Here is a 27,023-nt window from a genome sequence, read left to right on the forward strand (position 1 = left end):
GACTACAGACAAAGGTTGAATTTTCACAAGAGTACTTCCTCTTAATTATAAGGAGTAAATGCTTCTTTGTTTAGGGAGCTATCCTCATTTTTCTCTGCATCAAGAATATGTCAAAAAAATCAGGGGAAACACACTTGGGTCACTTTGGTAAGTTGCATACTACTAAAGCGGAAGGAGCGGGGCCAAACGGGCCGAACGCACCATCAAAATTGGTGGGAAATGCTCTCGGGTGACTTTGGTAAGTTGAGCTGTCCATCAACCTTGAAATTGATGGGAACACTGTTGCATACTGCTAAGGTGGAAGGGGTAAGCCGAATGCGCCATCAAAATAATTGGGAAATGCTCTTGGGTCACTTTGGAAAGTTGAGCTGTCTATCAGCCTGGAAAGTGGCATGAACACTGTTGCATAGTACTAACATTAATGGGATGCTGCCAAACGTGTGGTACTTGTAGGTGATTTGGTACCTTTGCATACTAAGCAGCAGTTAAAATAGACAACAGTTAAGTCTGCTCTCAGACCAGGAGACAACAAGGAAGAACCCACTCAATTTGGACAGTCATTACAGAAGAGATTGCGCTCCAGTAAATCAATGATGCTTTTACCTCCATCAAGGATTTCAGATTGTTTTTCAACATGCAATTGTACAGAAAACATACTGTCCTTCAGCCTGGAAAATGGCGGGAACACCTTTGCTTACTACTAACATGGAAGGGGCAGGGCCAAATGGACAGAGCTTCTAGGTGCAAATATAGAGAAAACACACTGTCTATTTTTAAAAGAGGACGGGCCCCTCCCCACCATTATGGGTAGTGGGGACCCCGCCCCCCAGCCCAGGCCATTATTATTTTAAAGGATAGAGGGGTCGTGGAGGTGGGAGAAAACACATTCCTCTACCCATGCTGGTAAGTCAGTGTTTTGCAGGTAAAGCACTGTGTCCTGTAAGTGGACTCCCTGGGACACAGTACATGAGCCGACCCAGAAGGATCGGGTTCCTGAGGACATTAACGGCTCAGGGAGGGGAGCTGTGTTACCCCCTCACTTTTCAAAAAGGTAATTAGTCGCCAGGCGATGGGTCCCAAGGGCCTTTGAAGGCTCGAGGATGGAGAGTGGGCTCCCTGGGCCTATATTGGCTCTAGAGTGGAGGCCTTCAGCCCCCCTTAACTTAATTAAAGATATATACATTTTACACACACACACACATATATATATATATATATATATATATATATTATTTTTTTTCACTGGAAAAAGCAAAGGTTACAGTGACGTTATGGTTAGGTTCTGAATTTACTCATACAAAACCATGGAAATTAAGCAGTTATTGAGTTTTTTCAAGTAGCTATAATTCACAAATGTTTTTCATCAGTGCCGGTAGAAGACTATTTGGTTTGTATTTGTATGAATGTTTTATTGGCGCCATGATTCCTGTGGGAAATGTAATAGACTGAGCTCTGTAAGTGGAGAGAGAAACATTTCTTTGGAAGAATAAACCACGTGCCAGAAAACATTTGTAGCGCCAAAGTGTTGTACGACTACATAAAACTGCAATAGAGATTCCTATAAAGGATGTACTAACGGAATATCAGAGGACTGGCTAAGCACATGTCATGCAAATTATACCACCATACAGAAGTAGTAACATTTGTGACAATACACAGACATTTAAGAAATGAGTGGTTACAATTAAATACCTGGTTCTGTATTATACAAATCAAGGGAGTAGCCATAAAATTAAAATATCTCCCAATTCGAATACAACCTCTGAGGGCACCAAGCAAGTGACCCTAACCCTTCATAGCCCGGCTCTTTGCCGGTTCCATCCAAGCATTTAGCTGTTCATCCTTTTACCCATCCATCCACCTGATATCACTATTTCACCTTTACATTATGGCATAAATTAAATCTTTCATCCATCATGCAATCTTTCCGTATTCAATCTGTTCATCCATCCAACTATCCATCCATCCATCCATCTTCTCTGCCATCCATCAGTTTGCTCACCCATCTATCCACTCTACCATCCATCATCCATCCATCCACTACCATCCATCAACCCACTCTGCCATCCATCATTTCATCTACCCACTCTGCCATCCATTTATCTAGCCAACAAACCATAAATCAATCCATCAATCCTTCCATCTATCTATCCCCTCTGCCATCATCATCCACATTGCCATCTATCCACTCTGCCATCCATTCATCCACTATGACATCCACCCCCTCTGCCATCCTTCCATCCATCCATTCTGCCATCCTGCCATACATTCACACATGTATCCACCCATCCATGCATTCATCCATCCACCCACCCATTCCTCCATCCATTCTGCCATCCATCCACTCACTCATCCACTCCTCTACTCATCCACTTTGCCATCCATCCACTCATTCAGCCACCCACACTTCCATCCATGATATATTCATCCACTCTGCCATCTACCCATCCATTTGTCCATCCACTCTTCCATCTATTCCTTTGTCTTTTTCCTCACTCATCCATCCATCCATTTCCTCTGACATCCTTTCACCTATTTATCCATATATCCATCCATCATTTTACTCTGGCATTGTTTCACCTGTCAATCCACTTATCCATTCATTCACACAACCATCCATACCTTTAGTCTGCCATCCTTTGACCTGCCCATCCACCTATCCATTCACTTATCCTGCCACCCAGTCATCCATCAACCCACTTATTCACCCACCCCTCATCCATACATCCTTTCACCCTTTCTTTCACTCAATATCCCTTCCATCATTCCCTTTCATTCTTCCTTGCTACTGCTTACTCTCCTAATGATGCTGTATTCCTTTATAACGGTATTCATCAGCTTTTGTCTGCCGAGTTGCAAGAGGCCCATAAAAATCCCCACTCTCGCTAAAGCGTGGGGTTCCCAACGCCCCTGATACAAACTGCCCCCACAGTGCAACTAGTGCGTATGCCTGTTGTTTGTGTCGCCATAGCACTTCAGTATTACAGAAGATGCGCGGGTGCTAGATGTGCACTAGTGGGATCACAATGTGGCATTCCGTTATTCGCATGGATGAGTGAGTGGCCACATGCAAATGAGGGAACTCTATGACATTGCATTGCAGCATTGTAGCCCAGACGCTGAAAGCCTTGGATGGGAGGATGGTTTCTGTCCATATGTTGCAGTCCCAAAACCCACACACTGAGGGGCAGATTTACCATCCTTCCTGGCAACGCAGGGCAGCAGCCATAAAATCTGCGCTGCATTGCACAAGAAGGAGGGAGCAGGAGGGCACCATATCTGCAGAGATATGGCTCTCTCCTCCCCTTTCCCTAGCGCCGGTGCTGATTCCAGCTGCCGTGTGCCACGCACACACCTTTGCGCCTTAGTGCAAGGGTGTGTGCGAGTGTCTAGTATAGGTTTTGTACTGGAAGGGTACCCTTCCAGTACCAAATACTAGGCCTAGACAACTTGTAAATCTTTTCCTACTTTGCATGTGTGCTTCGCAGTGCAGCAGGCGTACAAAGTATGAAAAGAAAGTAGTAATTACAATTCTCCTTTTAACGTTTGGTTTTAAAAGGCGTTAATCTTTGACATACAACCCTATCTCACATTTTTGGTACATAGGGTTTTGCATCAAAAAGGGTGGGTGGTTGCATGAGTCCATCCATGTAATGCCCCCTTGACGCAAAGTTATGCAAAGCAGCGCCTCACACTACTTTGCGTTACTTTTGGTAATTTTCCAATGCAAAACAAGTTTACGCAATGAAAGTAAACAATAGAAAAAAACATTTTATACTGCTTTGCATCACTTTCATGACGCAAACCCAGCACAAAATGGTGGTATATCTGTCCCTGAGTGTTTTTTGGGACAATGTGTGATTGTTCAACTCTGGTCCACCTAAAGATATGAAAATCATGGGCTTGAGGTTTTAGAATGCATTTTATTGGAACAGACTGGCAAACGATGAAGTAAAGCATACACAATAACATATTGCAAAATGAATAGAGAGGAATATTTAACACTGAAACAACCCCTAAACACTTTGGGACATATTTAAGAGAACCTAGTGCCACCGGAGTCTCACATTTCGTGACGTTCCAGTGGTGCAATCCCCTGCGCCGTATTTACCAGGTGGCGTTAAGTCACTTTTTGTGTCCTAGCGCCACCTTGTAAATATGGCCCCTTCACATGCAGCACTTTGAGTGGAAGGGGCATTCATTGGGTGTTGCTGTGGGCATGTCACAGCAACACCCATTGCATTTTGAAACTGCTTCAGATTTATGAGTTTTCGTAAATCTGAGGCATAGCTAAAATCTAACTCCACCCTAAGGGTGGCATTAGTATGGCGCAACAAGGAGAATTGCTTTCATGTCTCCTCATGCATTCTGCAGCACACATAGAAAGAGCAAATCGCCATTTAAGAGTGTTTTTGTGCAGGAAGGTGTTCCTGCACAAAAACAATCTCCCCTCAACGGACCCACCCTTGCACTATGGTGCCAGGGCTGCTGCGTTGCCGCAAGGCAGAAAATTTAGCGCCGCACAGGGGGAAACACAGGGGTGCGCCGTATTCTAGTTAATACAGTGCATCCCTGCATTTTGAAAATAATGGTGCGTGACACCGCTAAATTTGGTGCAGTGTTGTGCTCTGTCATTTTCTGTTAAATCTGGCCCATTATTTACAGCTCTGCGGTGTTTATGCAAGAAGAATATACATAAGTCAGATCAGGCCTACGGTGAGTTGTCCCGCCTTGTATGTATAAAAAGCAGGTTCCACTTCGAGTACCTTCAAACACCTCACTGAGCGTTTTCAAACATCACGTCTTTGCAGGTGTTTTTGCCCGTTGTGCAATGCATACTATCTCGCTCTTTATTCAAAGTTTAAGGGCTGGTTGTCAAGCCTGTCTCCAGCAATATAGCATCTATAGGATGGGAAGTTGCATTTTGTGTGCTCATGATCTATGTAACATCATCATCGTGTGAACAAATAAAAGCCATGTTTGAGAAACTAGAAGATTTTCCTAGCTCCTGACGCTCCCATGGTATATCACATCTATTTTAATGTCAGGACACAGTATCAAACAACTCTGTGTGTCTTAGACATGCTTTGCTACTAAATCAAACACCTTCTTATAAAACTGTTAACTCTTGGAGGCAGTTAGTTTGCTAATTACACAGAGAAACAAGCTGCCATTTGCTAATCTTGGGGGTTTTCCCCACTTCTAGGTGTACTGTAATAAGGGACAGATTTACTAAGTTCTCACGCAGCAGCCAAAAATACTGCACTGCATTATGCGAGGAGAAAGCAGGAGAGAGCCATATCTACATGTCTCTCTCCCCTGTCCCCAGCACTGGTGCAGAATGTTGCTGCAGACTGCCACACACTCATCTCTACGTCATAGTGCAAGGGTGTGCGCATGAGTCAAGAATAGGTTTTGTACTGGAACCTTTAAAACTATTCTTTCCTTGTTTGTGTGCTGTACAGTGCAACACACATGCAAAGTTGGAAAAGAAAGGAGAAATGAAAACATTTCTCATTTCAACTCCCGCTCTCAAATGGCGTTATTTTTTGATGCAAAACCCTGTCTCAAATGTTTGTGGATAGGGTTTTGAATCAAAAGCATGGGTGGTTGCATGGAAATGCCCATATAACTACCCTTTGATGATAAGTAAGGCAAAACGGTGCTTTGAGCTACTTTGTGTTACTTTTAGGCAATTTCAAGCACAAAACAGGTTTTGCGATGGAAGGTAAATAACAAAAAAATAAATTGTAGTGATTTGCGTCAGTTTTGTCATGCAAGTACAGCACCAAATGTTGGTAAATCTGCCCCACAGTGTTTACAAATATCATTCCACTACCTGGGTGCAATTGCAAAGAGGCTGTAACTGGGTGCTGAGGTGTGCGAACCCTACTCAGTGGTTCCACAACTGCTGAAAAGTTAAATATTATCAGCAGGTCAATAAAGTATATACATATATATATATATATATATGTATATATATATATATATATATATATATATATATAGATAGATAGATAGATAGATAGATAGATATAAAGAAGCACAATTTATAACTGACATTTTTTATAACTTCTGCACATGTGAAGGAACTAGAACTTGGAGGCTGAAAATTATTTAGTATCCTCAGATTGATCCGTTGGTGCAGTGTAAGCATATCAGACACAACAAAGTATGGATGATAAGTGGCCTCAATTGAATTTAGAAACTCTTCAACCTTTCTATTAAAGTTAAAAATTGCACTTGTGAATTAAATCAAATCATTAAGCATTTGTTTCATGCTTTTTTTTGTATTTTATATTTATTGTTGTTATCGCAGTTCAAAGCATTGAAAATGCTTAGGACAGGGTCCCCGAATTCCAGTAATGAATCAACGGGGGTCCCCAGATTCCAATAATAATCCATTCGGAGTCCCCCGGTTCCAGTAATGATTAAGTGGGGGTCCTCAGAAGTAGAAAGGTTAAGAACCACTGTCCTAGTAAATTAGCTGGAAATGCAGGACTGTGAAGGTCAGCGGACCTTCATCTCTGCACTCACACTCACACTCACTCTAGAGCTTTTTTTTATTACAGAGACTGAGACCTGAAACTTTAAAAAATATAATAGGGATTCTTTGACTGACATCCACATGTCGTCTCTACCGAGATCATCTCCTTCCCATGACAACAGCCCATATTCACAAAATGTAAGCTGTCCTCAATCACATGACTTAGAGAAAAGATATGCTGTCCTTTGAGGTGGTGGTACACGATCAATGGTTTATGACCATGACTACACCTGCAAACCATTGCTTGCATTCTGATTCAGAAAAGATGGCAACCCTTCTATGTCCCCTCCACTCCTACATCACTGAGTCACTAAGGGGCAGATTTAAGAGCCCCTAGCGCCACTGAAGCATCACTTTTCATGACGCTCCAGTGGCACTAACCCCTGCTTCATATTTACAAGGGGGTGTAACGCCACTTTCTGTGGCGTTACACCTCCTTGTAAATATGGGCCACTCCGAAGCAGTTTTCTGCCTCAGAGGGGCGTGAAATGGGTGTTGCACTGTGCGTTTCAATGCTACACCCATTGCTTTTGACTCTGCCCCAGATTTACGAGTAATCGTAAACCTGTGACAGCGCCAAAAGGGGTGGCGTTAGCATGGCAAAACAAGAAGGAATGCTGTTATTCCTCCTAATTTTTTGCTTTTTTCCATGTGTGCTGCATTCTGCAGCACACATTGGAAGAGCAGAATGCCATGGCTGATTGTTTATGTGAGGGAAAGTGTTCCTTCCTGCAAATAATAAATCATTCGAAAATGACGGTTTGGTACTTCGATGTGTGCTGCATTTTGCAGCACACATAGAAGTGCCAAATCGCCATTATAGATTGTTTATGTGCAGGAAGGGATGCCTTCCTGCACATAAACAATCTATCCCCTCAATGCAGAAACCCTTGCACTATGGTGCAAGGATGCCTGCATTGGCGCAGGCAGCTTAATTCAGCGTCGGAGCAGAAGGAAACGCAGGGGTGTGCCATATTCCTGTAAATACGGAGCATCCCTGTGTTTCAAAAGTGGTGCAGCGCGGAGCTGCTATTTTTGGCGCTCCACCCCTTTTGAATAAATCAGGGCCTAAGTTTCTATTTGCTCCACTTGCTACATCATTTTGGATGCTTCTTGTAATGAAGTGGCTTCTCACCTCCAGGTTTTCTTTTTCTAAGTCCCTCCAGAGTACGACCCTGCTGTCTCCAATGAGAGTTTCATTCTTCAGCGGAAAGATGACGTGACCCATTGGATGATGTTTCTTCAGTTTGTCCACATGGAAGAATGAGAACTTTAGCGTTCGTTGCTGTAGAGTTTTGCTAGAAACCTGCAGAAGAAAGAAGCATGTATTTTCAATGATATCACTGTTTGTAGAAATGCCTTAAATAATAAGCAGTTATCAAACACTGATTGCTATGTTCAATTATTCTTCACCTTCATAGCAACTAACACCAGGACAGTGCTGATGTCAGTACAGTCCATTTATTTGGGGCAACTAACACCAGGACAGTGCTGATGTCAGTACAGTCCAGTTATTTGGTTTGATATGTCGGAGTGAGACTGAAATAAAATATCAGGCTCGCTCTGATGTCACAATACCACCCACAGTACCGCTTTCTGTGTAAGCGATCGTCCGAGATAAGTGGTGGGCTCTACTCTTTATTACAGCTCCACAGCATCCAGACAGTGAACCAAAAAGTGTTGTGTAACCACCAAACCAGCCAAAGATCATTTCTATACAAATGCCTTCATGGAACCATTTTATTAGTCGCATGCTGGTAGGAGACAGCGGGAACATGATGACCACTTATGGAGAGGGAAAGATAACAGCCATAAACAATAATAAGGGAATACAAAGACAAACGCACACATTGCAAAACTTCTACTTTTTTAACAAACCAAAAAAGGTCACTATAATGATGAAACACAGACCACCATCACAATCAATAATAATGAAACAGTGCAACACTTGAACAAAACTCATGATTCACAGGTCATTGCATCCCATCTCATTTCTGCACACAGCTAAAATCCGTTATGTGTATAGTGTAATGAAAGGAATAGGACGAAACCACTACAGCAGAGCACTTAAGATGATTTATTCATGCTAAAATCCTTTTGAAGCATGGTGTTTTAATAACTTGCTAACTCAACCTTGTGTCTAAGAATCTCTTGAGTCCAAAACAGAATCAATTACAACCCAACATCCATCCAAATATCACTAAAAACTCACATTTCCCATTCACCTAACAACCATCTTCCAGCTTTGCAGATTATCTAGACCCTTGGAGTCATATTCCTCCCACCCCACCACCAAAGTAACAAAGTGTGAACTATTGATCTTGATTAAAGCTCCAATCTTGGAGTGTTTTGTTCTCCGTTCAGAATCCTCCCACTTTCTCATATTTTCTTGGCTTCATTTGTTTAGTTATAATATCATGCATGTCATCCTAAATTGTATGTGAATGATACTTGGATAACCAACAAGAGTTCAACTAAGAACATGGAATGTGGGTTCTTTCAGGGGCAAAATGAGAACCTTCTGTAGTTGAGTGTGGAGTGCGTTAATAACACCAAATGTCTGCCTGTACGCCTTCACTCAAGAGTCTGTCAATCCTTTTTACCACTCCATTAGATCACGGAGAGTACAATGATACAATGGTGTGCACGTTTATACAATCCAGAATCTAGACAAAAATTCTTCCATTGTTACCAAAGTACACTGCACACTGTAATCAGTGATAGATCAGGGGAAACTCTCTCTATGAAAACAGAAACTCCAAAACCATTTCTATCGAAGGATCGCTTACAGATCTCTACTCCAACCCAACTAGAATAGTCAACAAGAACAAAAATCTTTTTCTCCACCCCAGAAAGAAAATTAAAATAATCCACTGCCAGTCGTTCCCATGGTTCATCTGGAAACCAAATAGGCAACAAAGATGTTTTTCTAATCTTCAAGAATTCGTGGTGCAAGCGGTTACAAAGTGGCGCAATGCATGCATCATTTTGTAAATATGGCACAGTGATTTTGGCCTCTTTGGACCACATTAGCGTCATAAAAAATGACACTAATGTGGCACAAGAAGGTGCTAGGCCCTCTTCAATCTGGGCCTTGGAACCATATCCTCAGATAAGTCCTCCAAAACACAGACCTAACTAACCTCTTGGTAGTTGTCTCACCTAAATTACCTTTTGTGGCAGCACCTATAATATCACACCTTACATACTTGGGAGGTACAAACCTATCTCCTTGTATCAAGACACTGCTGAGAATAGAAATGCGACCAACTAAAACAAAGACAATATACAACATGTATTCAGTGGGATCACACTGGGGCACACCACTGGTGAGAAAGATGAGATAAGGGACATAAACAAAAGAAATGCGACACAGACACACACACACACACTATAACATTCTCATCTTTTATTATGCAGCCTTTTAGCTTGTGTTGCTGAATGTGGGCCTACAGGAGAGATACTGCATTGATTTTTTACGAACCTTCACTGGGCATTGTAGTGTCAAAGCATATCACGTCATTCCTTCCTCAATTCATGCCCACCAAGAAAAGAATGTTTCATCTCTGTTATAGGCCCACCGATTGTCCTTCCTTCGAACTTATTTATTGCGTATGACCAAGGCCACTGGAATTATGCTATTGTGCGGCTGCGGCGATGTTCGCATAGTTACAGATTTTCTGCTTTTGCCACATAAACCACCATCTGCCGCATAAAATGCAGATTTTAACAACAAAAAAAATGTTTCTAGCTCAAAAGGTTCAAAAATTACCAAACGTACAGTGACACATTGCTGCACAGTAAAAGGCCCTTTTCAAAACTAGACTGGTACTTTTTTTGCTAACGAGGTGCAACCAATTCCCAGACAGAGTTATGAAGTTTACAAATGTTGAAATAATGTGCTGCATTATGCCACATAATTTGCCTTTTCCTGCCTCATAATTTACTAAACCCTGCCGAATAATTTGGCCCTCTCATGCTGCATAATTCCAGTGGCTCTGCTTATGACAGGCATCAGCTTCTATAAGCACTGTAGTGTATATATATATATATATGTGTGTGTGTGTGTGTGTGTGTTCACAGAAAAACTTAGAGACGATTTTACACTATTTTATCAGGCAATGTTTTTGTTGTGTTGTTCCTACTGCAGTGAATATAAAAAGCAGTGACGTTTCTCCAGTACGGGTGGTTATGCAGGTCTTAAACTTATGCTCTCAATGCCTGGTTGATGATCTCATGCGTGAAGTACAAGCACTGTTCGTTCTTGTGAATGGGATCGAAGAACTTGCTGAAGGTCGAGCCCAAAACCCAGAACAAAGCAACCTGCACTAGATCACGCTAGTGATGCCGCAGCGGCACCACTCAGTAAAAAACCTGAAATGCCTGCAAGGCGACACCTGCCATATTCCCTGCTCTTCGGTGGTAGAGAAAGTCCTCCCTTGCCATTGGCCAAATTGCGGGGTGGGGGGTAATGGCGAGGAGGGCACAAAAAAACCTTCCAAACTCTTGGACAAGGTGGACGGATGATGTATGTCATAGCCAAAATAAAAATCATAGCATTAAAATATCATTCAAGGTACCTTTGAACTATTGGGACTTGCCATTACTTGTGAACATTCACCATAAACAACCAAAATACGAAAATATGTTTCTTTTTTAATCTTCTTTGATGTTTTTGGACACTGGGAAAGGTAACAAAATTCAAATGCTAATATGAGGGTCGGATTACAACACTCTTGCAATTGTAGTGCACGTGTGATTCTCAAAGCACTGTAGCTCTGCATATGTAGAGGTGCATTTAATCTCTCCAGGGTTCACGAATACTGAGAGACGTTAAAAATACAAAACCTAACTTGAAACTGCCTGAGCCAATTCTTCGGTAACTCCTAGGTTAACAAGTCTTCACAATTTTTGTGGTGGAAAAAGAAATGTATATTGGAACATTTAACAGCCACCTGAAATAATGTCAGATCTTATCCGGAGACACGTTATCTCATGTATAAACAGCAAGCGAAATGAAAAACATTTACATTTTTTTTAAGAAAAATAATTCCAAGAGACTTATGAGGCGGGGACAGAAAAAATCTATTGAGAAAGGAGTCTGCGTACATTATGAGATGGAAAATGTGTGAACCATGGGGTTTACACAAAAGAGGAGAATTGTTTTTTCGTTTATTTTACTCTTTGCTGTGTTTCCTTAGCATATGCTGTTTTATTGCTTATTTCTTGATCTGTATTTCTTTCAGAAATGAAACAGAAGAGGCTGAACGAATATTAATGTTTTAAGGTTGAAATTATTTAAAGGGGAAAAACTCTTTCGGGCAATATCCTTCTGAATACTTTCTAGAGCCCACTTGGACATCATAACTTTATTAGGACTGATGAAAACCATCTGTATTGCGACAATGAAATGGCAAGTTATTAATTGACCGATGATGCTGCAATAATGAGTAAAAGATGTTATGGAATTATGAAATTAATGCAGAAAGAAAAATGATCACTAGATTCAAACCCAAACCCCCTTTGAAGCAGAAGCCAGGAAACAGAAATTACTATTATCCATTTCCACAGGAAGCGACGTCACAATTTTCCTGAGACAATCATCTTTAAAAGAAGTCAGACAGGAACACTTTCTCTCCCATGATCCATCTGCAGAGGAAATAAATTGCTACGTTTACCATCATATATCTCAATAAGAGTGGATCACAGTTTCCCACCAACGCCATCTTTAAAAGAAGGGGCCAGAGAAGTGGACATCATTTCCCATCATCCATCTGCACAAGAAAAGATACCACTTTTATCCCTCTAAACTCTAAAGGCACCTTCAAAAGAGTAATCCGTGGCAAGAGGACACTATTTTCATCATTCATCTACACAGAGAATGACATCAATTTCTGCTTCCTCCTTACTTCATTTACCTTCTCGGGACGTCCTCAGCAAAGGGTGGAAACATATAAGCGCATTGCCTGATTGGGCCTATCAGTGCCAGGAACAGTCTTAGGCTGGAACCCCTGTTCCTGAAACCCAAAAGCTAAGATATAAGCATGTTTCTCACCCAGTTCCCCATACTGCCAGTCCCCACAATTATAGAGACCAAGGTGACACAAACACTCACATAGCATTCTAACAACACATAAACCAACTTTGTACATAACCCACTATTAAAACATATCCTCAACCTACAGAGCATACAACCTATCTCGTGCTCATTAATGCTCGCTTTGTAGTACATCATGCATCAGAAGCTTTGCAGACCTCAGTGCCTACCACAAGATTTATGCCCTCTTCACCATAGGAACGTAGTTTACCCCACATCCTTACACATCCTATGTCCTTCTTTTCACAGTCTACAGCATACAGTGTGCAGACTTTGCATATTTGAGGAGAGGAGGACCCAGTGTCATCTATAAGTTCTACTGGTACTGCACCATAGGTGGGCAAATAACTCTCAACTCCATGGAGATTTTGATATGTCACTTCTCACTCTCAGCAACTCAGTCTACCTTCTTTCATCTCATCTACAGTCCTAGTGAGCAAAACAAGGATGCCATTGATGAATGCTTGGATCCTTTTGGCATGTTATCCATCAAATACACACACCAGCTTTTTGGGTGACTAGAACCTCCCAGACACCTCAAGCTCAAGAAAACAAAGAGACACCCTCCTCATCCTCATCGAAACGCTCAACGTGATGCAACACATCACCCAGGCAGCACACCTCATAGGCAATATCCTCAACCTCAGCTTTTCAACATCACCAATAATCTAATACAAACCACCCATAATCCTAGACTAGAGCAACCACCTTGCCATCCCTATCTCTCTGCTCAGCATCCTACCAACAAACAGAGGTCAACCCAAAGGAAAAGACCAAACCATTGAATCCTTCAAACACTTCTCTATTGACAACCTTATGCATGAGCTCATGTCAGAGCCTGTCAGCTCCATGTCTAACACTCTTCTAACGACTTCAAATTTTTTATAGAAAACGAATAGAGCATTCATGCTCCAATGAAGGCATTCAAGTGAAAACCAAAATCTTCAGCATCCTACAACTCTAAAGACTGCAGGGAAAATAAATGCTTCATCAGCAGACAGGAAGGACAAGAAAAAAACAGAACTCAAAATGCCTCACGATACTGAAGTCATTCCATACAACACACTGACAGCTCATCCCTTTAGCCAAAGCAAAGTACAGTATCAACATAATCAACTGATGCAGAACACTTTTCTAAACAATCAAGTACTGCATCAACCCACTACCTGACCCACTTATTATACTCTACACAGAATAGTGCAATGCTATCAATCCTTTAGACAGAGAGAAAAAAAGATTATGTGGCACATCAACAACATCAAGCCTACTTCTCTTCTTACACCCACTCCTTCTCTTAGAATCCCATAATGGTCATCATTCAAAGCCATGTCTTTGACAGATCTCGTCAACATACTCAATTCCATTAAAGTCGCTATCTATGAAGAGGATGTTGTGTTTTCGCCCTTCATCAAAGTTCACCCTGGTGAAGCTCTCTCACCACTACTCACCATTGTCAATGCTTCCTTCACATGTGACATCTTCCTAGAAGCTCAGAAGACAAGCCACTTTCTTCCACTCCTAAAGAAACCTATATTTTACTCTGATGATCTTGCCAAAAATTGACTCATCGCCCACCTACCCTTCATCGGCAGGATTATTGAAAAGGCAGTCTACACTCAACTCTATGATCACATCAGTGCTTAACCATCTTCTGCATGACTATCAGTCTACTTCACAGCTAGCTGTAGCACAGGTACCTCTGTCTTAAACATTGTGGGCCGTATTTATACTCTGGTTGCGCCGAATTTGCGTCGTTTTTTTAGACGCAAATTCGACGCTAAACTAACGCCAACTAACGCCATATTTATACTATGGCGTTAGACGCTTCGGGCGCCAAAGTGCCCGGAGTGTGCGTCATTTTTTAGCGTGAACCCCTTCCTTGCGTTAATGATATGCAAGGGAGGCGTTCCCGTCTTAAAAAATGACTCCCAGGCCTTTACGTGGTATTTATACTCCCGGGCAAAAGAGACGCCCGGGAGTGGGCGTGGCCAAAAACGGCGCATTTGCGCCGCTTTTTAACGCCTGGGTCAGGGATGGCGTTAAGGGACAAGTGGGCTCAAAATGAGCCCAGAGTGCCCTCCCCTGCCCCCAGGGACCCCCCCTGCCCCCAGGGACCCCCCCTGCCACCCTTGCCCACCCCAGGAGGACACCCAAGGACGGAGGGACCCATCCCATGGACATTAAGGTAAGTTCAGGTAAGTATTTTTTTTTTTTTTTTTTTGTGGCATAGGGGGGCCTGATTTGTGCCCCCCTACATGCCACTATGCCCAATGACCATGCCCAGGGGACATAAGTCCCCTGGGCATGGCCATTGGGCAAGGGGGCATGACTCCTATCTTTACAATGATAGGAGTCATGTTGATGGGGGATGGGCGTCGAAAAAAAATGGCGCAAGTCGGGTTACGACGATTTTTTCGACGTAACCTGACTTGCCCCATTTTAAGACGCCCATACGCCATTTTCCCCCTACGCCGGCGCTGTCTGGTGTACGTGGTTTTTTTCCACGCAAACCAGGCAGCGCCGGTCTGCTTGCGCCGGCTAACGCCATTCCATAAATACGGCGCCCGCATGGCGCTTCAGAATGGCGTTAGACGGCGCTAAATTTTTTGACGCTAAACTGCGTTAGCGCAGTTTAGCGTCAAAAAGTATAAATATGGGCCTGTATATGATGCCTTCCTGACTAGGAATTAAAATAACTTTTGCCTCCTGGTATGGCTGGAGCTCTCAGATATCTTTGACACAGTCGACCATCCAACACTCATCCACACTGTGGGGTATAACATGGGATTCATTGGTAATGTCCTTCACTAGTTTCCTCCTACCTTTCCAATCAATAACATTTCATTCACATGGACGCACCAGGTCCCAAATGAGTGTTATCACCTGCGGAGCTGCCCCATAGCTCCATTCCATCCCTCTCATCATGAACCTCTACATATACCCACTTGGTGTACTACTCACATATAAAGTATATAGAAAACAATTCTCACCTGCTCCAGGCATTCAGCACCTCAAACACTGCCTATACTTCATCCAGGCCCAATAATTATGTCATGGCATATATGTGACTGTATTATTTGATGTTACATTGTAAAAAAATACATACATTTGTATTCAGATGAAAGTCGCTTTGTGCTTGTCAGAACTCCTTTTGCTGGGCCACGGGGCAAGCAGGAGTGACTTGTCCCACCCAGGGTGGCTGAGATATTTTATTCCTGATGTCCTAGGGCCTTATCTACTACAGATCCTACACAACACGTCAAGCACCCCTTCTGCACCTGACTCTCAGTTAGGTAGCATAGGATGAGCAGTCAAGGGTCCTTTGGGGGAAGTGTGAATACAGACCAGTGAACACGACTCATAATTCAAAATACCAGCAGTGTGACAATAAATCAAATCCAAGTAAATATTTGTTTTTATATAAAAAGGGGTATTTTAATTCTAATTCCACACATGCAAAGTTAAAAAACATTCAAAAGCAATACCACAATCCCCCCTGAGGTTGGGTTCTAGGAGTATGTATGTATGTAAAGGATGTAGCGGACAGTGCAACCACCTCGGGAGCCAGAGATCGGGGTTCGAGCCTCGACGCAACGTCTTGTGATTCTGGTGAAATCACTTAATCTCCCCGTGGCCATGGACAAAGCTGCACTATATTTCATTTCATAGTACTTGTCAGGCTATTCTCTGTACCACTAACTTTGGAGTAGTGTGCTGAATGTTATTCTCCATTCACTAATGTCTACCTCCAGGGAATGTAAACTATTAGGCTGTACTCAGGAATTCTCCCTCCTGACTCCTTTCAGAAGTTCAGTCACAAGAGTGATCGCAGTATATCCCTTGGGCCCCAAAGGCCCAGTTCATGGCTTACCCGCTCCAATAGTATGAATCCCTTCAGCAATGCAGCAAAGTCTTGCTCTGGATTGGCAAAGTCAGGCTGCATGCAATCACAAGCAGCAGCACCCTTCAGTTGCAGGCTGTCTCCTCTGAGCCACGCCACTGGCTAGTTCTAGCTATCTGGGTTTTTCCTGCTCCACTGATCTCATGGTAAATCACTTTTCCCTTTGCAGGGAGTGGGAGTTTGATCTCCTTGCTCCGATAGGGCTCTGTCAATGTTCTTTGATCCTCGGGATTCCTTTGGTGCAGTTCCCTATATGCAGGCTGACCCCATCATGGTCACAGCAACAGTTTCTCAGTCCTAGTTGACTACCCAAACTCCCCTCTTTTAGTCTTTTTCTAGACACAAAATGTAATTTAGTTTCTGAGCCTTCGAAGTTCTGTGTTGGGGATCTGTCTCTTTGAAATGGATATCTGTCCCGGGTTTTCTTCCTCCTAAAGGATGAATGTCACAGCAGGCAGCAATCCGAAGCTGATTAATTGACAGCATGATTCATGGCAGTGACTGGAGCTCACACATGGATGTCAGCCACAGTGATATGTGCATCAAAAGATTAATCAGCATTAGAAATCCAGACAACAGTACATTAGGGCACCAAGGGAAGGAGTATATGTCTCTTACCATGCAGGTTACTTTTCTGTCCCAACAGGGTTCCTTCCCCCTCTGGTGTAATTTTTTTCATTGTAGTTTTCTACTGTAACACGCAATGGAGAAAAAAGTATAATTTACAATCATGTGACTTTGTCATGATCCGGCAATTATATGTTGAAATGTGTCCACAGGCCCATTATGTTTTCAGAATAAAATAAACACATTGGGTGAGCAACATTATTGAGTGCCTGGTCGTTTTCTTCCTGTGCAGAAGTGGACGATTGGAGGTGATGATGACGTTTTATTCAGTGTCCCTGGCTTGATAGCACTTGCTCCTCAAAACATTTCTTCCACTTTAGTCCTGATCTGTGAGGCAGGGGGAAAGCAAAATGAGGTGGTCCGAAAAGTATGATTTCCCAATTAATTCTAAAAGGGACAACTGCTCACTGATGTACAAAAAATGACTAAACAGAATTACACCAGATAATGTGGCACAAAGTTAGAACTTTACTCAAGGATTGTGCTTTTGTTGGTTGGTGTAACAGCTCAGTAGTTTTCAAGAAAATCACTTTTAAAGAGATGCTCTGGTTGTCAATGAGGAGGTTACATTTTAGAGATATCTTGTCATTTGGAAAGCTGTATTGTTAGATTGCCCATAACTTTAGTGGTCCCTGAGGAATTTCCACAAAATTTAGAAAATCCGTATTCTTTCTCATTTTAAAATTGTGCTGATGTGTTAAGAGGATCACTTATAAAAGGGGGATCAAAAATGTGTTCATTTGATAATAACTATGGCACCATTTGATAAATCTACATTAAATATGACAGATATTTAGTATGTGTAATATTCTGTGGGTATGGTAAGTTTTGTGCAGATCCATCAAGTGGGGGCGCAGTTGAAAGGGGGTCAAAAACAATTTCATGTGCTAATACCTTTATTGCTCTCTAATGAGTATGCATGAAATTTGCCAACCTTTTAGCACATTAGGCAGAGTGCAGGATTTTTTTTTATTGAGGTCCATTAAGAGCAGTCAGGTATAACTGAGGGAGGAGATGGAAAAAAAAGGTTTAGCTAGTAACCTTGGTGCAGAGTTGCAGATCAGCACAAATCTTGGCAGACACCATGTTCATCCAGCGTGATAAGTTGAATTTCATGCAGATCTATCAAGGAAGTCCACTGAAATGGGGTGGTCAAAAAAGCATCAATTCCCATTTGAACTCCCATAGGAATTTTTGCTCCATGCTTCAAAAAGAAACCCTGAATGGAATTATAGAAATCTTGGAGTGAAAGTAAATCTGTACTTAGAGGCGTTGCTTGGTTTGGTGTACATCAGTAGTTTTAAAGAAATTAGCAGTACAATACTGTGCCACTCGGCTTGAAAGGATTTACAGTTAAAGATGTCTGCTGACAATCCTCGAATCTAGGGGGCATATTTAAGAGAGGCTTGCGCCACCGTCACATCACTTTTAGTGATGCAGCAGTGGCGCTAACATCTCAGTCATTTCTATGAGACCACACAAAGCCCCTTTGTGTGGCTTTGAATGGCCTCATTGATATGGGGTAAGGCAAGTCAGTGCAAATGTCTGAGGTTCCTTACTTTGTACTAGGGAGGCATCCCATGGGCATTGCAGTGGGTTTTCCCCAGACAATACCCAAGCATTTTGATGCAGCCCCGGATTTATGAGAGCCTGTAAATCAAGGAATGCGCCAAAACCTTACACCTCCCTAGGGGAGGCACAAGAAGAAGAAGTATCTTTACTTAACCTTGTTTTTCCTCTTTCTATATGTGTTGCATTTTGCAGCACACTAGAAAGAGGAAAAAACTCCCAGGATTGTTTTTGTGCAGGAAGGCAGCCTGTTCCTGCACAAAAAACAGCCTGCTAGAACGTAGGCACTCTTGCGCCACAGTGCAAGGGTGCCTGCATAGGCACTATGCAGCCCATTGTGCACAAGCGCTGGGGAAATTACAGGTATGCCATAGGTATGCCATTCTGCTCTGCCCTGCAACTAAAATCCATAAATATAGACCTAGGTTTGCAAACTGTACATGGGTCAAGATTTAAATATTAAAGCCCCTACCAACCCAGCTGCACTAGTAAGCACATTTAGTTCCAGTTGGCCATGAGGTACCAAAGTTTAGCTGGCAAATCCCTTAAAACAGGGCCCATGAATCTTTAAATAATATTTAAAAAAACACCCAGCCAGCTTCCACGCCAAGATCTTTGGACAATCCTTGCTAAGTATGTTTGACCAACCCCAAACATTTTGCCTATGCCTTTTTTTAGATCCTGTTTTTGTTGGCTTTGGGATTCTGTGCATTTTAACACTGCAGACCAGTGCAAAGGTGTTTGTGCTCTTTCCTTTAAACAAGGTAAATTGGCTTACGTCCAATTGGCACATTTAATGTACTTATAAGTCCAAAGAAAAGTGCTACTACATGTACCCAGGGCTGGTAAATTTAATGTTATTAGTGGGTCTGCAGCACTTATTCTGCCACCCACTTACACAGCCTGCCATTGCAGCCTGTGTGCAGTTTTAAACTGCCATTTCAACAATAAATCTTTTGCCCAGCCTCAACCTTCTATTTTAATACATATAAGTCACCCCTACAGTAGGCCCTAAACAGGGAACAAGGCAGGGTGCATTGTATTTAAAAAGATAGACATGAACGTTTAATTATTTACGTCATGTAAGTTAAAAACTATTAAATTTGATTTCTCTCTACTGCAAGGCCTGCCTCTCCCACAGGATAACATTGAGTTACCCTATTACATTTAATAAGTGATAACATTCAGTTGGGAGCAGGTAGGAAAGTTGAGCTTGGTTTCTGAAGAATTTTAATTTTAAACCCCTTTTAATGGTAAAGTTGGATTTTAAGTCACAATTCATTCTGAAAGTATCACTTTTAGAAAGTTGCCATGTTGTTAGCCTAATCATTTGGTGACTGCAGCATGTATCCTGGATCACATCCCTTGGAGTAGCCGGTTGTTGGTCTTAGTATATTACTCCCTGAAAGTGAGACAAAAAGGTAATAGGTATTGTCAGGATGAGTAGGAGGAGCTGCACCTAGTACACTTGCACATTACAAAGACTCTGCCTCAGCACACTCACAAAGGATTTCACCATAGTCTTTTATGCCCCAGACAAGCTGAGACCAGGGCAGGGAGGCAGAAAATTCCAGACACCACCGTGGAGGAAGAACTCTAGACGTTTCGCCCGCTTCAAATGAGGCAGCAGATATAAATAGTGGTCTCTCAGACCCAACATTTCAGATCACTTATGGACTTGTGGACTCTGCCACGAAGAGGGACTGGCCAGCTGTGAAATCTGCCCTGCTGACTTTCTGGCTGACCAAGTACTGCTTTGCTACACCAGGACTCCTGTGTTGCTGTGAGCTCCCGTTCTGAATCCAGCCTGCCGGTGTGGACTCAGTACTCCAAGGAATCTACAAGGGTCAGTCGGCTGGGCTCGTTCAAGCCACCAGGACATAAAAGGCTTCTTCGATGTAAACACAACTCCACTCATCTCGGCAAAGCATGATGCAGCCTGCCATCCACTCTCACCCAGTGTGACAACGGCTTGTCCTTGAAAATGATGTATCTCAGAGCCAGTCCTCGCAAGCCCTGGTGGCTTCTTCAGTGCTGATGCAGCCTGATGCCGACTTCGACCAATGCAAAGCATCTTGTCCCCAGCGCCAACACATCACAGTGCAAGTCTCCGCAAGCACCACTGGTTTCATCGCATCACAAGCTCCCATCGACTGACCCTCAACTCTGCCACTGTGCAACGCATCTCAACGCTAGACCTGCACAGCAAGGACTTTGCATCTTGAAGTACAGACCACAAGATACTTTTCAGCAGACTAAACTCAGTCCTATATTCAGCCCACCCTCCATCGTTGTGTGCCTGAACTTGCGATTTGGACCCAGCCTACTGCTCAAATATCCGCAATTAGTGCTTTTTGCTCTCTTAGCACTTGATTTTTACAAAACATTTAAAACTGTATAGCTCTGGTTCTACTAATTGTATTTTTTATGTTGGTGTCAATTTAATAATTTTCAGTCTATGTTTGTAAATTGGAGTGGTTTTTTTGTGTTTTCTTACTGTTTGTGTGCTGCATAAATACTTTACACATTGTTTAAACATGACTGTTTTTTTGCCAAGCTCTTAGAGGGTTAAGTAGAGTTAATTTGGGGTTTGCTTTTGTTTCATCCTGACAAGAATTTTGGTTGCTGCTTGAGAAGGGTTTCCCCCACCCTCAACATTAAACCACTTTCTCGCAACCAATGAATGCATTCTGCTTTAGAATACCAATATTCCTTCTGTACTTCTCCCCTGTATCTATCTTTGTAGTACTGTTTACCACTGTTTCAGCAAAAGAAGCACATGAAAGAGAGGAAGGTGCAAGGAGGTGAGAGAAGCAAAATCTGGGGGAGCAGAACAACAGAACACAGGCAGGGTAGAGAGAGAACACCACACACAGGGAGGGATTCCTCCTTCTCCATGTTGCTCCTTTTGAAGTTTCGGATATGTCTAGTGTTTCAGGGGCAGAAGATTGTCATGCTGTCTTCTGTTCCTCAGGATTGGCTTGCAATTGCTAAACAGTTACAGTGGGGAGAGGGTGTGCCACACTGGTAAGCTGTAGCCTGGGGAGGAAATGAAGTAACATAGATATTTTGGGGTGTTCAAGATTTCAAGGGTCCATTTTTGCACAATGATTGCCTTCTTTGTACACCCTTGCACAGGACTGGTACACATGCTAACAGCTGTGTGTTAAGCTTCACTATAAATAGAACTATAGCTGTATCAGTTGCAGCAAGCTACTACAGAGTTCTGTGATAGCCGAGAGAACAAGATTACTTGCCACGTCCTGTGGGATAACAGTGAACTTTAGGGAAGTTTTGAACAACCTCATATATTCACAGTGACAGGCACACACACACACACACACACACACAGAACTTGCCTCTAGAAATGCAGCCATTGAGTTAAACATGCTAAAACAAAGTATGAGTCAGTAATTTCCTTTATTTACACAGGCCATCCTGCATGTCAATACAAAGAAGATTTTGTAAACAATGGATGATTTTTTATGTCAGTGGATTAAGTAAACTAAGAGAGCACTGTGATGTCAGAGATTTATCCAAACCAATAGATCAGTGAGATGATAGAGGATTATTATATTATTGCAGTTTTATGTAAAGTGCAGTAACACTTACCTGGGTCAAGGAAAAGTATATAAATGGTTGTTGTTGTTCTTCTTCTTATTATTATTAGTAGTAGTAGTATTAGTATTATTATTAGTATTATTATTACTAGGACTGGGGCCTATCATCTGCTAGTCTCCCAGCTGGACGAGGGTAAATCACCCATGGGAATCCAAGACCACCTGCCTTGTAGCCAGGAACATCAGTGCATGCCTTCTTGCCAAAACCAGTGTGCACTGTGAGTAAAAGGAGACCTCTTGAAGGAAGAGAAGTCTACTGGGGGGATCCTTACAAATGGATCCCGTAGCAAGGTGTGAGGAAAAGCTTGCTGCACCAACTGGGACATCACCAGTGTTGAGACTCAAATCGGTGAACCCAGATACCAGACTGGGGCCGCCATAAACTTAGCCATTCCTTCAATGATTGGGCCTTAGCTCGTATGTGAAGTAAAGACTGTGACCTCGTATCCAAGAACGGACCATGGTGAAGAATGCATTACTACCATGCCGATCAGGCGACAGCCCGTGTGTGGCATAAAGTCAGCAACCCTGTATGTCAGAGGGGGTCCCCATGAGGATGTGTGCCGATCGGGCCTCAGCCTGTGTGCTGAGTAATTTTCGTGACCTTGAATGCCAGAGGGGGCCACTACGAAGAGTGTATTAATGCCATGTCAATCGGGCTGTAGGCCTTGTGCGGAATAATTCAGTGACCCTGTATGCCAGAAGGGACGGGATATTATAAATAGCAAGGGTACTCACTTGGTTTTGCTGATGCTGAGAGGGAAGGCTGCTGTGGTGACTTGGGAGTGTCTGAGGTTCACTGAAGCATCAGAGCCTGACCGATCATCCCCTTACATGTGAGATAGAACAAAGGAACTTACAGTGTCATCATAGGGAGCTCTATGGATGATCTGCTGCTGTCCCTGCAAAGCAGAGAGTGCTACTCACCACCAGCAGCCACTTGAGACCTCTGCACCATCCAAGCTTGGAACACTCCCTGGGGGACCAGTAGAGCAACCATGGCTGGAGCGGAGAAGGTGTAGTGAAATATGTGTTTTTGACCACTGACTTTGTGTTGCACCACTTTGCACCTGGATTAGCTGTCTGGTGTTCACCAGTTGCAGACTACATTTTGTATTCAGTTTAGCTGCCTATTGACTTTATCGTAGCATTAGACACTGCCATGTTAAACGTGTTCGTACTTTTCCACATTGTAAATTGTGCTTGTTTTCGTGCTCTTTCTCACTGAAGAGCTAGGGCATATTATGGGGGACTTAGTCAGGCAGCATGATAAGGACAGCAGGGAACGGCTTAGGCTTGGGATAGACAACTTGGGAAACTGGCCAGTTCCAACCTGTTTCTCTCAACTCTGACCTAAATTAGCCAGCACGTTTGAATTGCTAAATGAAGTTTTTTTTCCAGAAAGCTCCTTCTTGTTTTTTGAGGTATAAAAGACCCAGTGCGACAGCGAGGGAGTGGAGTGGCCTCAATCAGGATTCCTGATGTCGGATGCCTGATATCTGTCCCGTGAGGGTGGTTATCTCTTTCTCTTTTGGAGTCGAAGGGGTCATTGTCTTGCTGGCATGAGAAAGATGAAGAGCTTAGCAGGCCCTACAGTGATTCATTTTGACTTCAATTATTTGATTTTGGTATGTTTTCCTTTCATTGCTGTGATTATTTTTAAACGTGTGCTTTCAACATGCTAACCTCCATTTTAGGAACCTCGTGGTGAAATAATATTAAATGTTTTCTTTGAACTGAGAAGTGCATTCTAAAGATTTTTGTCAGCTTGATCATTAGTGTAAAGCAAAACAAAAGGCTGATCACATGGCAAAAAGGGTCCAGGAGAACCTGTTCTGCCGTGTATTGCCATGTGTACCTTAACTCATTTGACTTAAAAGAGTCCGAGTGGACCTCCTAAGACTCAGACTTCAAGTGTGGCCTAACCTGATTGTCTCCCATTGTGAATGTGGAATAATAACTACAGATAGAGAGAGGGAAGTCGGACTCACAGACATGCCTATCTAAAACTAAAGTACTGACCCCATGAGGACTGTGTGCATTATTTGTGTATGCTGTATTTTACTTCATTTATGTATATAAATACTCAGTGGTTCATAACAGGAAGCACATGAGTGGGTAATCATGTATTGCTGCTATTGAACTTATTTTGAGTTGTGCACCTGTGTTCACCCTCTGCACCTACCTTCCCCGAGAAGCCTTGAATTGCTCGGCCCATGCTCCTATTGAGAGTTACGTGTTGAAGGGGTACTTGACCCATTTGCTCAGGACTCATAGCAGGTCAGGCCCCGGGACATCTGGTGTAAAAGACCTTTACCCTATGGTTGGGTCCTGGAGTTTCTACATGCTATAGCACTCTGAAAGGGGTTCTGACAATCCTCATTTTCAAAGTTATTTTTGATCATTTCTCTGGCAAGAATAACTTTATCTTAGAACCCATAGGCATTTATCCTTTAGAGTGTAAACAAGATCCAGTTCCATTGGAGTGGATGACAATCATATGCACACAAGTCAAAGATGGCTCCTTGGTAGACATAATTTACATTTCCTGAACAAGGGTTTTGCCTCCAAGGGTCGAAACACCAGAAGTATTTGGGCACATCGGAGAGAAGAACCGCATAGTCTTCTGAATGAAGTGGTGATCATTTCAACTGAATTATCTGAGTGGCATGCTGAGCTTATGTTAGCATGGTAAGATAATAAAACGTTTTGTAGATCTATTGAACCTAAATGCATGCATATTGGCGGATTACCACTCTTTACTTAAAATAAATGATCAACCAAGTACAGTTAGAGGGTCTATTATTGCAGTTTGTGTGATTTATCTTAGGCCTAACACTAGGTGGATTTGCTTCCAGGTTCAATGCCCCTTACTTAATTGGTTACACTTCTAAGGGCATGTAGACTAGTTAAAAGCCTTTGGGTTAGATACTGCAGCTGCCACATTCCTTGCAGGAGGCAAAATAAAAGCCTCTCAATGGTCATCTGCTTTTCACACAACATACTAGTCCATGGAAAAGATGTTGAGGAAATATAATTAGAATTTGAGGGAAGTTTTCAATAATTTAAATCTCCTGGCTGGCCTTGTAATAAGGAAAGATAAATGTCAGATTGGGGTAGGATCTGTGAATTATTTGGGACACACTATATTCCTAGACGGAATGACATGAATATCTTTTAAACCATGAGTTACACAATGCATTTTTCCAAATGTCCAGGGGAACCTAGGTAAAAAAGCAAAGCTGATTCTATGAGGTACCTTGGGTGATTATTTTATTATTATAACCCTTCACAGTCTCCAAAAGGTAAATTTAGAAAGGACACATTATGTCTCTGGAAGCCATGCAGGGGTGGCTTCTCCACAATGGCAGGGTGTTGCCCCATAGGCTAAGAGCCAGCAGCAAAAAAAACAAAATTATATTTGAATATCATTTTATTTTTCTGCTGCTGGCTCAGCCAGCAGGTGCAGGGAGGGGCAGGCTGGGCTACTGGAGGTGGGAGGGGGAATAAGGAATTGTGTGCACTAAGGGGCATATTTATACTCTGTGTCGAATGTGCATCAAAAAATTTGACGCACAATCGGCGCAAACCGTGCACCATATTTAAACTTTGACGCCCGAGCCAGCGAAAGCCAAAATTCCGCTGTGTGCGTCATTTTCTGGATGCAGGAAACCGCCTTGCGTTAATGACATGCAAAATAGGTGTTCCCGTCCAAAAAATGACTTAAACTCCCGTACGCCTTATTTATGCTACTGCGCAAAAATGACGCAAGGCCGGGAGGCAGAGTTGGAAAAAAAAGACACACAGCCCGATTTGCGTCAAAAAATAATGCCTGGGTCAGGGCAGGCGTTAAAATGGGGCAAACACACCTGTACTTAATGAAAACACACAGAAGCAACAGCAGAGCTCCAAAAGGAAGACATGGAGGTGCTTTTCATCCAGCATGCACGCAGACACAGAGCACAGGACCAACAACAGCAGCTTCCACAACACTAGCAGGGACCTCAAAGGCAATGCAGAAGGCAGGAGAGGATATTCCGCACCAGGACAACCCTTCTGGGACTCCGCCAACAAGACATCATTCAGAGGTACAGCTCAACTGGCAAGCCATTCAGCAGCTGCTGCGCAACATTGAGCCACAGTTGGCATCCAGCTTGCAGACACCCCACACCATTCCACCAGAAACCAAGCTGCTAGCTGTACTCCACATGTTGGCAAGTGGCTCCTTTCAAACCACTGGTGCCCTGGTTGCTGGGATCTCACAGCAATCATTCTCCATCTTCCTACCCAAGGTACTGGATGCTATCATCTCCCTCACACCCGCCACATCAGCTTCCCCAACACACAGGGGAAGCAGCAGGAGACAAAACAGGGGTTTTACCAAATTAATGGCTTCCCACACGTCCTTGGTGCCATTGACTGCACACATGTACGCATTGTGCCACCTGCTGCAACCATACATCTATACCGCAACAGGAAGCACACACACTCCATCAATGTGCAGGCCATTGTCGATCACCGGGGTTTGATCACCAACATCGTGGCAAAGTATCCTGGGCGTGTACATTATTCATTCATCTTCCGTCACTGCACCATCAATCAACACTTCCAGGACAGACGATATGTAAATGGCCTACTTGTTGGTAAGTACAGAAACCCAGT

General features: G+C 42.9%; 1 protein-coding gene across 1 annotated transcript in view; it reads right to left on the minus strand.

The window, feature by feature from the left end:
- Positions 1-27,023, minus strand: part of LOC138300824 (synaptotagmin-15-like) — a 294,951-nt gene that overhangs the window by 57,062 nt on the left and 210,866 nt on the right. The window contains exon 5 of the mRNA XM_069240628.1: positions 7,683-7,853. Coding sequence (XP_069096729.1) covers positions 7,683-7,853 — 171 coding nt within the window. The remainder of the gene's footprint in view (positions 1-7,682; positions 7,854-27,023) is intronic.

The sequence above is a fragment of the Pleurodeles waltl genome, chromosome 6, assembly GCF_031143425.1.
Source record: "Pleurodeles waltl isolate 20211129_DDA chromosome 6, aPleWal1.hap1.20221129, whole genome shotgun sequence".
NCBI lineage: Eukaryota > Metazoa > Chordata > Amphibia > Caudata > Salamandridae > Pleurodeles > Pleurodeles waltl.